At 45.5% G+C, this 17328-nt stretch overlaps 1 protein-coding gene across 4 annotated transcripts in view; it reads right to left on the reverse strand.

The window, feature by feature from the left end:
- The window catches only part of plce1 (phospholipase C, epsilon 1), a 503016-nt gene that overhangs the window by 87138 nt on the left and 398550 nt on the right, over positions 1-17328 (reverse strand). For 2 of the 4 annotated variants that reach the window (XM_055646593.1, XM_055646592.1), the window contains exon 21: positions 13454-13501. The exons of the other annotated variants lie outside the window; for them this stretch is intronic. In XM_055646593.1, the coding sequence (XP_055502568.1) occupies positions 13454-13501 (48 nt within the window). The remainder of the gene's footprint in view (positions 1-13453; positions 13502-17328) is intronic. 4 annotated transcript variants of the gene reach the window in all.

The following is a 17328-nucleotide window of genomic DNA, read 5'->3' on the forward strand; positions in this document are numbered from 1 at the left end:
GATAGTTATCTAAACCAACATGTAGAGGAACCAACGAGAGAGCTGGCTATTTTAGACTGGGTATTGAGTAATGAGGAAGGGTTAGTTAGTAGTCTTGTTGTGCGTGGCCCCTTGGGCAAGAGTGACCATAATATGGTTGAGTTCTTCATTAGGATGGAGAGTGACATTGTTAATTCAGAAACAATGGTTTTGAACTTAAAGAAAGGTAACTTTGAGGGTATGAGACGTGAATTGGCCAAGATTGACTGGCGATTAATTCTAAAAGGGTTGACGGTGGATATGCAATGGAAGGCATTTAAAGACTGCATGGATGAACTACAAAAATTGTTCATCCCAGTTTGGCAAAAGAATAAATCAGGGAAGGTAGTGCATCCATGGATAACAAGGGAAATCAGGGATAGTATCAAAGCAAAGGATGATGCGTACAAACTAGCCAGAAAAAGCAGCATACCGGAGGACTGGGAGAAATTCAGAGACCAGCAGAGGAGGACGAAGGGCTTAATTAGAAAAGGAAAAATGGATTATGAAAGAAAACTGGCAGTGAACATAAAATCTGACTGCAAAAGTTTTTATAGATATGTGAAAAGAAAGAGATTAGTTAAAACAAATGTAGGTCCCTTGCAGTCAGAAACAGGTGAGTTGATCATGGGGAACCAGGATATGGCGGACCAATTGAATAACTACTTTGGTTCCGTCTTCACTAAGGAAGACATAAATGATCTGCCGGAAATAGCAGGGGCCCGCGGGTCAAAGGAGGTGGAGGAATTGAGTGAAATCCAGGTTAGTCGGGAAGTGGTGTTGGGTAAATTGAATGGATTAAAGGCCGATAAATCCCCAGGGCCAGATAGGCTGCATCCCAGAGTACTTAAGGAAGTAGCTCCAGAAATAGTGGATGCATTAGTAATAATCTTTCAAAAACTCCTTAGATTCTGGAGTAGTTCCAGAGGATTGGCGGGTAGCAAACGTAACCCCACTTTTTAAGAAGGGAGGGAGAGAGAAAACGGGGAATTACAGACCAGTTAGCCTAACATCGGTAGTGGGGAAACTGCTAGAGTCAGTTATTAAAGATGGGATAGCAGCACATTTAGAAAGTGGTGAAATCATTGGACAAAGTCAGCATGGATTTACGAAAGGTAAATCATGTCTGACGAATCTTATAGAATTTTTCGAGGATGTAACTAGTAGCGTGGATAGGGGAGAAACCAGTGGATGTGGTGTATCTGGACTTCCAGAAGGCTTTCGACAAGGTCCCACATAAGAGATTAGTATACAAACTTAAAGCACATGGCATTGGGGGTTCAGTATTGATGTGGATAGAGAACTGGCTGGCAAACAGGAAGCAAAGAGTAGGAGTAAACGGGTCCTTTTCACAATGGCAGGCAGTGACTAGTGGGGTACCGCAAGGCTCAGTACTGGGACCCCAGCTATTTACAATATATATTAATGATCTGGATGAGGGAATTGAAGGCAATATCTCCAAGTTTGCGGATGACACTAAGCTGGGGGGCAGTGTTAGGTGTGAGGAGGATGCTAGGAGACTGCAAGGTGACTTGGATAGGCTGGGTGAGTGGGCAAATGTTTGGCAGATGCAGTTTAATGTGGATAAATGTGAGGTTATCCATTTTGGTGGCAAAAACGGGAAAGCAGATTATTATCTAAACGGTGGCCGATTGGGAAAGGGGGAGATGCAGCGAGACCTGGGTGTCATGGTACACCAGTCATTGAAGGTAGGCATGCAGGTGCAGCAGGCAGTAAAGAAAGCGAATGGCATGTTGGCTTTCATAGCAAGAGGATTTGAGTATAGGAGCAGGGAGGTTCTACTGCAGTTGTATAGGGTCTTGGTGAGACCACACCTGGAGTATTGCGTGCAGTTTTGGTCTCCAAATCTGAGGAAGGACATTATTGCCATAGAGGGAGTGCAGAGAAGGTTCACCAGACTGATTCCTGGGATGTCAGGACTGTCTTATGAAGAAAGACTGGATAGACTTGGTTTATACTCTCTAGAGTTTAGGAGATTGAGAGGGGATCTTATAGAAACTTACAAAATTCTTAAGGGGTTGGACAGGCTAGATGCAGGAAGATTGTTTCCGATGTTGGGGAAGTCCAGGACAAGGGGTCACAGCTTAAGGATAAGGGGGAAATCCTTTAAAACCGAGATGAGGAGAACTTTTTTCACACAGAGAGTGGTGAATCTCTGGAACTCTCTGCCACAGAGGGTAGTTGAGGCCAGTTCATTGGCTATATTTAAGAGGGAGTTAGATGTGGCCCTTGTGGCCAAGGGGATCAGAGGGTATGGAGAAAAGGCAGGTACGGGATACTGAGTTGGATGATCAGCCATGATCATATTAAATGGCGGTGCAGGCTCGAAGGGCCGAATGGCCTACTCCTGCACCTAATTTCTATGTTTCTATGTTTCTATGTTTCTATGTTTCTATGTAAACCAGTACTTCTTTGGAGTGTGGGAGGAAATCAAAGTTCTCGGAGAAAACCTACGCAGGTCCTGGGCGGAACGTACAAATTCTGTACAGACAGCGCCCGTAGCCAGGATTGAACCCGAGTCTCTGGCGATGTAAGGCAGCAACTATCGCTGCGCCACCATGCCGCCCATACCACTTACTACAAATAGTTTCCCTGGAATGTTTGTGGCTAACAGTGTTAACTGTGAGTAGACAGACTTCCTGTCTCTTCAACTTGTGGGTGGAATGGACTGGGGTGCTGCCTGCACTGCCTTTATGGATAGGGTCCTTTAGTTTAGAGATACAGCACGGAAACAGGCCCTTCGGCCCACTGAGTCCGTGCCGACCAGCGATCCCCGCACATTAACCCTACCCTACACACATTAAGGACAATTTCATTATACTAAGCTAATTAACCTACAAACATATACGTCTTTGGAGTGTCTTCTTGTGTATGGCGTGCACAGCCTAAAGTTGTAGGACAACTTGTTCTATTTGATCTTATTTGATTGTGCACGCCAGGTTGATTGCATTCGTTGAAACAGGGCGGACCACGTGAAGGTTGCAATCTCACAACCTCCTTTGGAGTGTGAGAGGAAACCGGTAATCTCGGAGAAAAACCCACGCAGGTCACGGGGAGAACGTACAAACTCCGTACATACAGCACCCGTAGTCAGGATCGAACCCGGGTCTCTGGTGCTGTGAGTCTGCAATTTGACTGCTGTGCCTCCGTGCCTGATGCCTTTCGGAAGATCCTCCTGGGAGGATCGGGTGAAATATAGCTTCAAGTTGTAGGGAGGTCAGCAGCAAGCAATAACCAATCAGGTGCTTCAGTGGTAAATGTTGCCCTGTAGTCATACAGCTTAAGACTGGACTGGACGTGAACTTTACAGATCAAGGAAACTATGCGGAAAATAGGGAATTTCCAACAGAAATTCTACTAGACGGCCAATACAGGACTTCACTTCAGATTCAGATTCAGATTATTTAATGACCACACCGTGGAATTCAGGTTCAGTACAGGATGTTACACAATAGGCTGATTCCCGTCAAACATAACATAATACACAACAACATACAGTATACAGTACATGCACGAGGTGGCTATGTGATGTTGTCATAGAGTGTTCAGAATTCGAATTGCATGTGGATAGAAACTGTTTTTAAAACGTGATGTTTTGGCGGGCAGTGAGCTGTAGCGCCTTCCTGACGGCAGCAGGTGGAAGATGTGGTGAGCTGGGTGGGTGGGATCAGAAATGATTTTCTTCACCCTTGACACGGCCCGTTTGAGATTGAGTGATTCTGTTGATGGGAGGGGGGTGCTGATGATTTTGGATGCTTTGTTGACAATGCGCTGTAGTTTATTACGGGAGTGAGTGTCTAAACTGCTGTACCAGACTGTTATTGATGAAGTGAGCATGCTTTGGATGATGGCTGTGTAAAAACGGATTAGGAGATGTTTCCTCACTCTGAACTTCTTGAGCTGGCGGAGAAAGAAAAGTCTTTGGTTGGCTTTTTTATAAATGTGATCTGAATTGATTTTCCATTTGAGGTTATTGCTTATGTGAGTGCCAAGAAATTTGAATGAGTCAGTGGTGGATATGGGTTCGCCTGAGATGAGTAGGGGGGTCTTGGCTTGTGCCTTACGTCTGAGACCCATGATAAGTTTGTGTGTTTTTGATGTGTTGAGTAGGAGGTTATTATCTGTGCACCAAGTGACTGTTTTGTGTGTTTGACTTGACCAGAATTAAGGGACAGAAGTTTAGGGGTAATATGAGGGGGAACTTCTTTATGCAGAGAGCGGTAGCTGTGTGGAATGAGCTCCCAGTGGAAGTGGTGGAGGCAGGTTCATTGGTATCATTTAAAAATAAATTGGATAGGCATATGGATGAGAAGGGAATGGAGGGTTATGGTATGAGTGCAGGCAGGTGGGACTAAGGGGAAAAAAATTTGTTCGGCATGGACTTGTAGGGCTGAGATGGCCTGTTTCCGTGCTGTAATTGTTATATGGTTATATGGTTTGAGTGGGGTATTCTGTTTTGTTGTTGTTAGAGATGAGACCTATAATTGTTGTGTCGTCTGCGTATTTCTATATTTTAACTGAACTATACTGGGATGCGAGTTGATTTGTGTAGAGTGAGAATAACCAGGGTGACAAGATGCAGCCCTGAGGGGCTCCTGTACTGAGGTGCAGAGGGTGACATATGGTGTTATGTGTCTTCACCCTCTGTTGTCTGTTCCAGAGGAAGCTGGAGATCCAGGGACAGATGCAGAGGTCAACTTCTAACAGAGAGTGACAGCAATTCTACTTTGTCTCTCCCTTCATCCTCCCTCCCCTCTCACACTACCCACCCCCATCAGATATCCTTTTATCTCCCCCTTGTTTCTGATCCTGTCCCTTTCCTGTCTCTTTCCTCCTACCCCCTTTCGCCTCCAGCTGTAATAATCAAGTGACAGCTTGCTTGGATACAGATATAATGTTGGCCGCTACTGGTCTTTCAGACTGGGTCTATCTCACTGCTTGTTTCTTCAAAGCAGTTCCAAGACGTTTCTGTTAAAATAATGCATTTTGGTTTGAGGAAACTTACGTTTATTTGTGGGTCTTATAATTTCCAGGTCCTGTACTCAACTTGCAGGTGTATAGTTGTTCAGTTTAGAGTTACAGCACAGAAACAGGCCCTCCTGCCCACCGGATACACGCCAACTGGCCATCCCCGCACACTAACACTATCCTACACACACTAGGGATAATTTTACATTCATACCAAGCCAATCAACCTACAAACCTTCTCAGAGGGTGATGGAGGCAGTTCTCTGGATGCTTTCAAGAAAGAGCTAGATAGGGCTCTTAAAAATAGCGGAGTCGGGGGATATGGGGAGAATGCCGGAACGGGGTACTGATTGGGGATGATCAGCCATGATCACATTGAATGGCGGTGCTGGCTCGAAGGGCCGAATGGCCTCCTCCTGCACCTATTGTCTATACCTGTGCGTCTTTGGAGTGTGGGAGGAAACCGAAGATCTTGGAGAAAACCCACGCAGGTCACGGGGAGAAGGTACAAACTCCGTACAGACAACACCCTTAGTCAGGATCATACCCTGGTCCCTGCCGCTGTAAGGCAGTAACTCTACCACTGCGCCGCCGTGCTGCCTAATTGCTCATTTTCATGTCCTGGAAGGGAAAATCTAAAGGCTAAAAGTTCTCCCCATATTAATCTAGCACAAGGCAATTTTCCATTGAAACACAGGGTCCACTCAATTCTGGATTGTTGGCAACCTTGGTGTCAGTCACACAAACAAATGACCGAGTCCGCACCGACTTGCAGTCACGGGGAGAACGTACAAACTCCGTACAGACAGCACCCGTAGTCGGGATGGAACCCGGGTCTCCGGTGCTGCAAGCGCTGTCAGGCAGCAACTCTACTGCTACACCACCATGCCGTCCTGAATGCAAGTGGCTGCCAGTGCTCAAGCTGTGGGCTTATCATGGATCATAACATTTAAAGTACGGGTTGGAGCTTTTAAAAGATGGAAAAAGATATTTTGGAAGTTTGCTTCACTTCATTGGAAATGTGATTATTTAATTTTTTTATTAGTGTCATGGAGTCATTCATCGTGGAAACTGGCCCTTCGACCCACATCGGCCACCATGTCCTATCGACACTAGTCCCTCCTGCCTATTCTACATTTGGCTCTTATCACTCAAATAGCCCTGTCCCACGGTACGAGTTCATTCCAAGAGCTCCCCCGAGTTTAAAAAGAATCAAACTCGTGGTAAGCACGGAGAATGAACGTAGCGGGTACGTCGGAGCTCGAGGACGTCCCTTATCGCTAACGGCAAGCACTCCGAAAGACTCACTAACGGCAGGTAAGCACGGCAAGACTCGTCAAGATTTTTCAACGTGTTGGAAAAATGTCCACGAGAGCCCCGAGTACCGACGAGTGGCCATTACTGTAAATCTCCGAGTTCGAATCAGGGCAAAGTCGGGAGAACTCTTGGAATGAACCCGTACTGTGGGACAGGGATTTAGACCTGTCCGATCCATGTACCTGTCCAAATGTTTCTTAAACATTGTGATAGTAAATTGTATTATAAGGATTGGTTCTTCTGGTAATATGTGTGTATCTTAATAAATAAAGCTGTGGTTTGACGATCTTTCAGGAAACATGGAACAGTTTGAATTTGTGAGGTTGTTTAAGTGGATGTAGTTGTTCAGGGTTCAGAGGTTCATTTGTGCAGTGTTCACTCACTTGATGTGATTGCTTCTCTATTGACTCACTTTCTTCAAGGCAAAGGTGTGGCCATGGGCACTCGCATGGGCTCCAGCTATGCCTTTTTATTAGTTACGTCAAGCAATCCTTGTTCCAAACTTACACTGGAACCCGCCTCTTTCTCCGCTACATTGACAACTGCATCAGTTACCTCCTACATCATGCAGAACTCATTCATTTCATTATCTTTACCATTCATTTCCATGCTACCCTCAAATTCACCCGGACTATCTCTGAAACCTCTCTCCACTTTCCTGATCTTTCTGTCTCCATCACAGGGAACATATCAGTTCAAGTGACATGAGCAGAATTAGGCCATTTGGCCCATCAAGTCTGCTTCACCATTCAATCATGGCTGATCTATCTCTCCCTCCTAACCCCATTCACTTGCCTTCTCCCCATAACCCCTGACACACATACTAATCAAGAATCTATCCATCTGCCGTAAAAATATCAATTGACGACCTCCACAGCCTTCAGTGGCAAAGAATTCCACAGATTCACCACCCCAAAAATCCCACCTTATCTCCTTGCGAAAGGAACATCCTTTAATTCTGAGGCTATGACCTCTGGTCCTGGACTCTCCCACTAGTGGAAACATCCTCTCCACATCCACTCTATACAAGCCTTTCACTATTCGCTAAGTTTCAATTAGGTTCCCCTTCATCCTTCTAAACTCCAGCGAGTACAGGCCCAGTGTGATCAAACACTCGTCATATATTAACCCATTCATTCCTGGGATCATTTTCATAAACCTCCTTATTGTTTGTCGTCTCCAACAAATGCACCGCCTCCCACAGCTATCCGGACCACAACTCCTCCTACCCTGTCTCGTGCAAAGACGCCATCCCCAACTCTCAACTTCATCGTCTCCACAGTATATTTGCTCCCAGGATAAGGCTTTCCATTCTAGGACATCCGAGGTGTCCTCTTACTTTAGTGAACGTGGTTCCCTCCTGTATTCATTGATGGACCCATCGCCAAAGTCTCCTCTATGTCCCATAGCTCTGTCCTCACTCCCTCCACACCAGGCAGAAGAAGGATAAAGTTTCCCTGATTTTCACCTTTCATTCCACTAGCCTCTGCATCCAACACATCTTTCTCCGACATTCCCGCCAGCTACAACCTGATCTCACCACACATCTTCCCATCTCCACCCCTTTTCCACCTTCCAGAGATGGCACCCCTTGGCAGCTCATTGGTTCACTCATCCCTTCCCACCCAAAACAACCCCCTCCCCAGGTACCTTCCCCTGCAACCGCAGGAGAGGTCACACCTGACCCTACACCTTCTCCCCCACATCCATGCAGGGAGCCCGACACTCCCTCCAGGTGAGTCAGAGGTTCGCCTGCACCTCCTCTTACCTCATCTACTGCATCTGGTGTTCCCGGCGTGGCCTCTTGCACATCGACGAGGTCAAGCGTAGACTCCGCGACGTTTTCACCGAAAACTCACACTTGGTCTGCCAAGGCTAACCATTTTAACTCCTCTTCCCATTCCCATTCCCATTCTGTCCTGGGCCTCCTCCATTGCCAGAGCGAGGCCACATGCAAACTGGAGGAATAGCACCCCATATTCTCCGAGTACCTTACAACCCAATAGTATGAACATTAAGGTTACACAAAAAAGCTGGAGAAACTCAGCGGGTGCAGCAGCATCTATGGAGCGAAGGAAATAGGCAACGTTTCGGGCCGAAACCCTTCTTCAGTTCTTCAGTATGAACATTAAGTTCTCCAATTTAAGGTAACTAACCAAACCCTCCTCCCCCACCCCTTCCATGTGACCATCCTCGAAGCTGTCTTCTTCTCTCCCCTCCATTCCTCCTCTGGTTTCACAAGTTGCAAAACCTCTCTCTTAATCCTATACGTTTTTATCATTTCCTCTCTAGCCTTTGCCCAATCATCTGCCTATCAAAACAAACCCTCATCTGTATTCACATGTCACTTGCCAGACTTTGTCCTCCCCCTCCTCTCTTCCAGCTTCCATTCCCCCTCACCCCAGCACAATCAGTCTGAAGAAGGGACCCACCATGAAACATCACTCATCTACAGATGCTGCCTGACCCGCCGAGTTACTCCAGCACTTTGTGTCCTTTTCTGTAAACCAGCATCTGCAGTTCCTTATTTAATGATGAGATTGCACATTCATTGGCAGGACGAGGGAGGGCAAAGAGTAATCATGAGTTGGATTGACTGTTGGTGCAGGTGTGACTTTATTAAGTCTGAGGTAATAGATCAGTTCGATTCCCATTGATGGTGAAAGGGACTGAGTGGTTTCTATTTGTTCTGCTTCCAAGTGCAAGGGGAGGGAGAAGGGGAAGTGGGTGTGGAGGAGGAAGAGTTGGTAAACCTCCAAGGACAATGCCTCACTAAGGAAGCCCGCGCCCATTTCTAGCTCAGTGCCAAGGCCACCTTAATACAGGGGCTGACAAACGAGAGGCAGCTCAAACACTCGCCAATCTGGAATGTGTCTATGGCAGTCTTACTAATGTGTGGCTACACTTTGTCTATCGTGTGAAGGATGTTGTGTAGACTGTGAACATCATATTAAATTAGATGTGGAATGCTCCAATACCTCAGGCACAATGCAGTTTGGAGTTAAGTCAAGAAACAGTGATGGGCCACGGCATTTTAAAATTATTCTGTGTCCATAACAATATGACAACATTTGAAGTGTGATATTTGGATCAGATTATACTGTCTTTAATGTTTATATTTTCCCATACATCATGAGTGAAGGCAACCTATTAATTTGGGGGAAAGAAAGCATTTGGAAAACAGTTATAATGGAAAAGTTCCTTCATTGGCAAGGCTGGTGACAGAATGATCAATGTTGTGAATATACTGCCAACAATATGCCAAGTGAAATATTTATGTATAATGGCTGCTTTAATCCACCAGTTAGCCAGTAAAATGTATCTTAGTTTCATTTCTAGCCCAAACATATGGTTACCAAGAGGGATATGCACATCTGCCCCTACTACACAATATGCTTAAGAAGGAAGTAGGAAAATAGTTTTGCTGAACTTAAAAGGTTAGAAAATTACAACTTTACAACTCAGTTGGTTATTTATATATGTTACTAGACTGTGGGACCCGTTGGGTCCCATGTTGACATGGGAGGGCTGGTCCCTCGACGCAATTTTCCACCTCTCCACCAATTCCAATATTGGTGGCCAGTGGGGGAGGGGGAGGGGGATTTCTGGAGCGCTGGTATGGGTGTTGTTGGCTGCAGAGGGCTAGTATGGATATTGTGGGCCAAATGGATTCTTGGGGTGGCAGCTCAGTCCCTCAAGCTTGATGTGCTGGCAGCTCACTCACGGCTGGTGGGCTGGCAGTTGACACAGCTATTCCTTGAAATTCCATTTCAAGCAGAGTGCGAGGCCACCAAATTCAAGTGCAGTTTCTTACCTCTTCGAGCAGGGTGCAAGACCACCAAATTCAAATGCAGTGGTTTCATACCATTTCATGCAGGGTGCAAGGCCACCACATTCAAATACAGTTTCATACCATTTCAAGCAGGGTGAAACCACCATAACAACCACCATAAAACCACACAAAACACCACACTCACAGTTCAGTAGACATTCAGTGTGTTCAGTTGATTCACAGCTCAGACAGAGTCGTGACCTCTCCCTCCCCCATCATGCAGAGACTGAGCCACACCAACACTTCCGGGTTTTATAATCCCTCCCCCTCCCACCGGAAAAGGTGTGGCCTTCATGGCGTGATTGACAGGAGAGAGTTTCTCAACATTTTTTTAAACACTAATAACACTTTTGTTTTTCATTGATGGGAAGAATCATCTGCACCTGATGAGCGGAGGGGGACTGAGTAAGATGGCCAAAAATCACAGCCATAAGTGGTAGCGTTTTATCTAAAATCAATATAGTGCAAACAGGAAGTTGTCAAGTATAGACAAACAACCATTTGCAGGCAGTGCCTTTTCACTTCAACCTTCAACACTTCCACCGAAAGATATATATCTTTTATTCACTTGTTCTATATGTCTCTACATCACCGTCTATATCTCTCATTTCCCTTTCCGCTGACTCTCAGTCTGAAGTAGGGTCTCGACCCAAAATATCACCCATTCCTTCTCTCCAGAGATGTTGCCTGACCTGCTGAGTTACTCCAGCTTTTTGTATCTATCCGTCTGCCTAAATATATATATATATTCACTAACATGTGTGTATGTATATATACATATACACCCTGAGCTTTCTTTCTTGTTTATTACATTGTTTACAGTGTACTGTGTTTACATATTCTGTTGTGCTGCTGCAAGTAAGAATTTCATCGTTCTATCTGGGACATATAACAATAAAACACTCTTGACTTGTTATTTGCTACTGTTGTTAACCTTTCACGATGGACATCAATGGTTATTAACTGCACAGGCCCATAAATAAACAAGTTATCTGCATTGTAAAACTACTGAGAAATACATTTACAATGATCGTCCTGATCAAATCTCAAATCTCAAATCACATTGCAGGCAACCGAGCTTCATTGTTTTAGTTTAGTTTAGATATACAGCGTAGAATCATGCCCTTCGGCCCACCGGGTCTGCACCGACCAGCGATCCCCGCACATTAACACTGTCCCACATGCACTGAGGACAATGTTTACATTTACCAACCCAATTAACCTACAAACCTGCACGTCTTTGGAGTGTGGGAGGAAACTGAAGATCTTGGAGAAAAACCCACGCAGGTCGCGGGAAGAACGCACAAACTCTGTACAGACAGTACCCGTAGTTGGGATCGAACCCGGTTTTCTGGCGCTGCAAGCGCAGTAAGGCAGCAACTCTACCGCTGCGCCACCGTGACCGCCCTTTCATTTCCTTGTGATTCTAAATAATTCCCTTAATCATTGTAATATCATTGATCATATACTGATCAGCTCTTCTGTTACTTACACAGATCACTCCTTTAATGCAGGCACACGGATATGCAGGGAATGGGGGGATATTGATTTTGTGGGGGCGGAGATTAGTTTACATTGGCATCATGTTAGTCATGACATTGTGGGCTGAAGGGCCTGTTCCTGCTGTACTGTTTTATGATCTATGCTGTATGATATAAGCAAGGACATGCAGGCACTGCTTATAAATAGGGTGATACAGGCAACAGGAATGTTACTATTTGACAGCTCTGGCAATCCAGGTTTAATCCTGATCCCTGCTGTTGTTTGTGTGAGTTTGCTCATTCTCCTTGTGAGCCTTTGTGTCTCGTTTAGGGTTCTGCAGTTTTCACCATACACTGAAAGACCATTTAGCGCGAGACCCTTCTTGAGACTGAGAGTCGGGGAGAGGGAGTCACGGAGATAAGGTTCTCACACCTTGCACTTCCTTATCTCTGTGTCATCCTCTTCGCCAGGGGGTTGACAACCTTGTTCTGCATAGGGGCCAGAAGCCATGTCTGTGAGTGGATGGCGGGCCATATCTATCGCCATGGTGTGACACGGTGTTGTATTTCGCATCAGTTTTCACCTGCAGTTCCCAGGTCCCTCGCCTGCCCCGGGACTGGCTGTAGCGCCCAGGTCCCACGCCTGACCCGGGACGAGCTGCAGTTCCCAGATCAGCTCGCGTCCCAGGACTGGCTACTGTTCCCAGGTCGTGAAAGCTAATTGAAAAATAATACGCCTGCGGGCCGGATGATTTCGGGTTACGGGCCGGATTCGGCCCGTGGGCCGCAGGTTGCCGACCCCTATTCTACCCCGACTCTCAATCTGAAGAAGGGTCACGTCCCGAAACATCACCCATTCCTTCTCTCCAGGAATGCTGCCTGTCCCACTGAGTTACTCCAGCATTTTGTGTCTATCTTCGGTGTAAACCAGCATCTGCAGTTCCCTCCTGTACAAGATCATTTAGCTATCGTGTACTACTGCTTGTGTTTATGTCATAAGGCAATATGAAGAACATACTGTGGTAACAGAAATGGACCTGTCCCACCTAGGTGATTTTTTTGGCGAATACAGGTGACTGCCACAAAATTTTCAACATGTTGAAAATTATTTAGCGACAGTGGCGAAAATGTTTGCTGTCGTAGGTTGCCGCCAGGTGCCGCAGGTGAATTCCATTAAAGGGCCTGTCCCACTTGGCGATTTTTTTCGGCAACTGCCGGCGTCATTGTTTGATGTATCAGGGCGCCCAAAGAAATCCAGCGGGGCCAAAATAAACGTGGCGACACTCGAGGTAACACCGCGCATCAATATGTCATCACGTCGCGTCACCTTCGTGTCACCGCCGCATCAAACCACAACGTTTTCGGTGACCTGATATGTCAGTCAATGATGCCGGCAGTCGCCAAAAAAAATCACCAAGTGGGACAGGCCCTTAAGTTTGAAGAAGGCTTTTGTCCCGAAACGTTGCCTATTTCCTTCGCTCCATAGATGCTGCCTCACCTGCTGAGTTTCTCCAGCAATTTTGTCTACCTTAAAACTAGTCCCTGGCAGTCGCCTAAAGAGTCGCCTAAGTGGTCCAAAACAGCTGCTGTAGGTTTTTCCATTCAGGTTCATCTTTGTTCAAAGATTTAAACTTTCAATTCAACTTTCCAGTATTGAGAAACACCTTAAAACTGATAAGACCTTTCCAAGTTGTGTTAAACTCGACCAAACCTGCAATTAATAACAGAACAACGAACAATGGCCTCTCTGCCCTCCCATCCCACGGCACAACACCTATCATATATTTGGCATCAGTGCTGAAACTGGGGCATTTACCTTCATGGTCATTCACAGCAGAGGAGTGGGAAGCAATAAGGGCATCAGCTACAGACGAACACAAGGCAGGGAAGGAATAAGAGCAGAGAAATTAGAAATTAGTTGGCACAAACAGCTTAATAAAGATTAAATATTAGTCAGACTGCAGCAACATGAATCATTCATTGCAGAATGTGAGAGTCACACACACCAAGTAATGGAATTAACGATTACACCAGAATACTCTGAAGTGAGAAAATAAACATGGAGAGAAAATTAATTGCAAGGAAATGAACAACCTGCTGTACATTCAGTTCTTACAACAGCACCAGAAACGTTCTAACAATTGGATATGTCAGGAGTCATTGAAACAGAAGCATTGGTGGTTTCAGATACAATTCATAAGTGATAGGAGCAGAATTAGGCCATTCAGTCCATCAAGTCTACTCTTCCATTCAATCACGGCTGATCTATCTTTCCCTCTCAACCTCATTCTCCTGCCTTCTCTCCATAACTCTTGACACCTTGTTTAATCAAAAATCTGTCAATCTTCACCTTAAAAATACCTAATAACTTGGCCTCCACTGATTCAACACCCTCTGACTAAAGACACTTCTCATCTCCTTTCTAAAAGGACATATTTTTATTCTGAGGCTATGACCTCAAGTTCAAGACTCTCCCACTAGTGGATACATCCTCTCCACATCCACTCAATCCAGGCCTTTCACTATTTGGTAAGTTTCAATGTGGTAACCTTCCTCATATTTGGTAAGTTTCAATGTGGTCCCTTCCTCATCCTATTAAACTCCAGCGAGTACAGGACTAGTGCCGTCAAACGCTCATCATACGTTCACCCAATCATCCCCAGGATCATTCTCGTAAACCTCCTCTGGACCCTCTCTAGAGCCAGCACATTCTTCCCAAATTTGCTCACAATATTCCAAATGCGGCCTGCCCAGCGCCTTATAGAGCCTCAGCAATTTGTATTCTAATCCTCTTGAAATAAATGACAACATTGGATTTGCCTTCCTTACTACTAATTCAACTTACAAATTAACCTTTTATGAATCTGCACCAGCACTATCAAGTCCCTTTGCACCTCCGATTTCCGAATCCCCTCTCCATTTAGAAAATAGTCTATGCCTTTATTCCTACTACCAAAATGCCAGGCTCCACACTTTGCTGCACTATATTCCATCTGCCACTTCTCTGCCCACTCTCCCAACCTGTCCAAGTCCTTCTGCAGAGTCACTGCTTTCTCTACACGTATTGCTCCACCACCTACCTTTGTATCATCAGCAAACTTGGCCACAAAGCCTTCAATTTCTCATCCAAATTATTGATATACAATGTGAAGAGTAGCGGCCCCAGCACTGGGCCCTGCGGTACTCCGCTAGTCACTGGCAACCAACTATAAAAAGCCCCAGATATTGCCACTCTTTGCCTTCTGCCATCCAGCCACCCTGCCATCCATGCTAGTATCTGCCCTTTGATACCATGGGCTCTCATCTTCTTTAACAGCCTCACATGTGGCACCTGATCAAAGGCCTGAAAATCTAGGTAAACAACATCCACTAACTCTCTGTCTGTCCTGCTATTTACTTCCACAAATAATTCTAACAGGTTCGTCTGGCAAGATCTCCCCTTCACAAACTCTCTAGTTTCAGATTCCCACAAATATCAGCATTCAATGGCAGCATTCAAACTGATGATGCCAGCACTAAGAAGGGCCTGGATAGAGTGGATGTGGAGAGGTACCAGAAATAATAACCTCAGGATTAAAAGACGTTCCTTTAGGAAGAAGATGAGGAGGAATTTCTTTGGTCAGAGGGCGGTGAATCGGTGGAATTCTTTGCCTCAGAAGGCTGTGGAGGCCAAGTCAATGGATGTTTTTAAAGTCGGAGATAGATAGATTCTTGAATAGTATAGGTGTCAGGGGCTATGGGGAGAAGGCAGGAGAATGGATTTAGGAGGGAGAAATATTGATTGAATGGCGGAGTAGACTTCAGGGGCCGAATGGCCAAATTCTGCTCCTATCACTTACAAACTTATGAAGATGTTTGTACAATTTGAAATTCCTAACTTCCTCATTTCCATTTCATTTTTTATCAGAAGCAGTAGTAGCTTTGTCCTGAGATTTATTATGTACTAGACTAAGTGGGACCCGTTGGGTCCCATGTTCACACAGGAGGGCTGGTCACCAACGCAATATTCCACCTCTCCACCAATTCCAATATTGCTGTCTGTCTGTTGCGCTAGTGTGGGTGTTGCCGGCCGAAGGTACTGGTTTCCAGAGGGCATTGTGGGCCGAATGGATTCTTGGGCTGGCATCCAACTGTTGCAACGATTTTAAAAGCCAAGCCAAGGCAAATAATTGGGCAGAAGCCACTTTACAGCCGCATCGAGGGGACTCACCATAGAGTAGATGTGCGTTCAGTGTTATTTGCAGCTCAGAGAGCCATGACCCTTTTGCTTCCTGGGTCTGGCAGTGACTGAGTGAGGGACACTTCCAGGTTTTATAGTCCCTTCCCCCTGCCACCAGTGGGGGCAGCAGAGAGAATGGAAAATTTTTCATCAATGGGAAAAATCCTCCAGTCCCAGAAGGTGGAGGGGGGCTCTGAGTGAGGTAGCCAAAAATGGCGGCCATAGGTGGCGGCGTTCTCTCAGAAATCGCAGCACAGTGGGCCAAAAGCGGTCAAGATCAGACTTTTAGTAATATAGATACAGACAAACGCCTAACCTTTGAAGTGATTTAAACAATTGTTACGTATAATGTACATGCAATTTCACAGTTCACTGTGGGAGGCCTGAATTCTTAACTAGTCAAAGATATTACATGATTATCAGAAAAATGATTTTAAAAAGACGTTAGCAAATTAGGCACCATCTCAGGAAATAGAAGACTTTTGACAAAGTGCCAGCCTGTTCTCACTGGTTCACATTTATACAAGGATGCACTGGAAGATCTTTCTCCCGTCTTAAAGGCTTTAGTCAAAATCATCAAGGACATCGAAATGCTGGAATAACTCAGCGGGACAGGCACCATCTCTGGAGAGAAGGAATTGGTGACGTTTCGGGCCGCGACCCTTCTTCTGGCTGAAGAAGGGTCTCGACCTGAAATGTGATCAGTCTGAAGAAGGGTCTCGACCCGAAACGTCACCCATTCCTTCTCTCCAGAGATGCTGTCTGTCCCGCTGAGTTACTCCAGAATGTTGTGTCTATCTTCAATATGTACTGACTTGGAAAATGTCATAGTCTCACCACCAATCCTATTCTCATTGCAAACTAAGTTCCGACAAAGTGGGAATGCTGAAAAATACAACCAGAGAGCAGAGTTGTAAACCACAGCTGCACAGAACCTCCACCTACCAGACCTCTGAGCAATGCTGCTTTCAACAGAGTGGGACAGGAATAACTGGCATCGCCTGATAAGTGTGTCAAATGCCAAACAAATGTCAAAAAATGTAGATGTTAGTCATTTTCAACCTGAAATAATAAAATCGTTGGTTTGATAGTTCGTCTTTTCACTTTTTTTAGTACTCCCTTTTAGTTTAGTTTAGTTTAATTTAAAGAAACAGTACAGAAACAGGCCCTTCGGCCCACCGAGTCCGCTCCGTCCAGCGATCCCCGCACATGAACACTACCCTGCACACACTAGGGATAATTTACAATTACAGCTGCTCCTCGGCCTATGATGGGGTCACATTGCGATAAACACATCGTAAACCGAAAATATCACAAGTCAAAAACGCATTTAAATACAATGCGATCGCGTGACCGTAAGTGGCGGGCGGCTCTCTGCCGTTGACCAGATCGTAAAGTCGAAATATCGCAAGTCGAATCATCGTAAACCGGGGGAGCACCTATACACCAGGACAATTAACTTACAACCCTGT

The sequence above is a fragment of the Leucoraja erinacea genome, chromosome 15 (assembly GCF_028641065.1).
Source record: "Leucoraja erinacea ecotype New England chromosome 15, Leri_hhj_1, whole genome shotgun sequence".
NCBI classification, from domain to species: Eukaryota; Metazoa; Chordata; class Chondrichthyes; order Rajiformes; family Rajidae; genus Leucoraja; species Leucoraja erinaceus.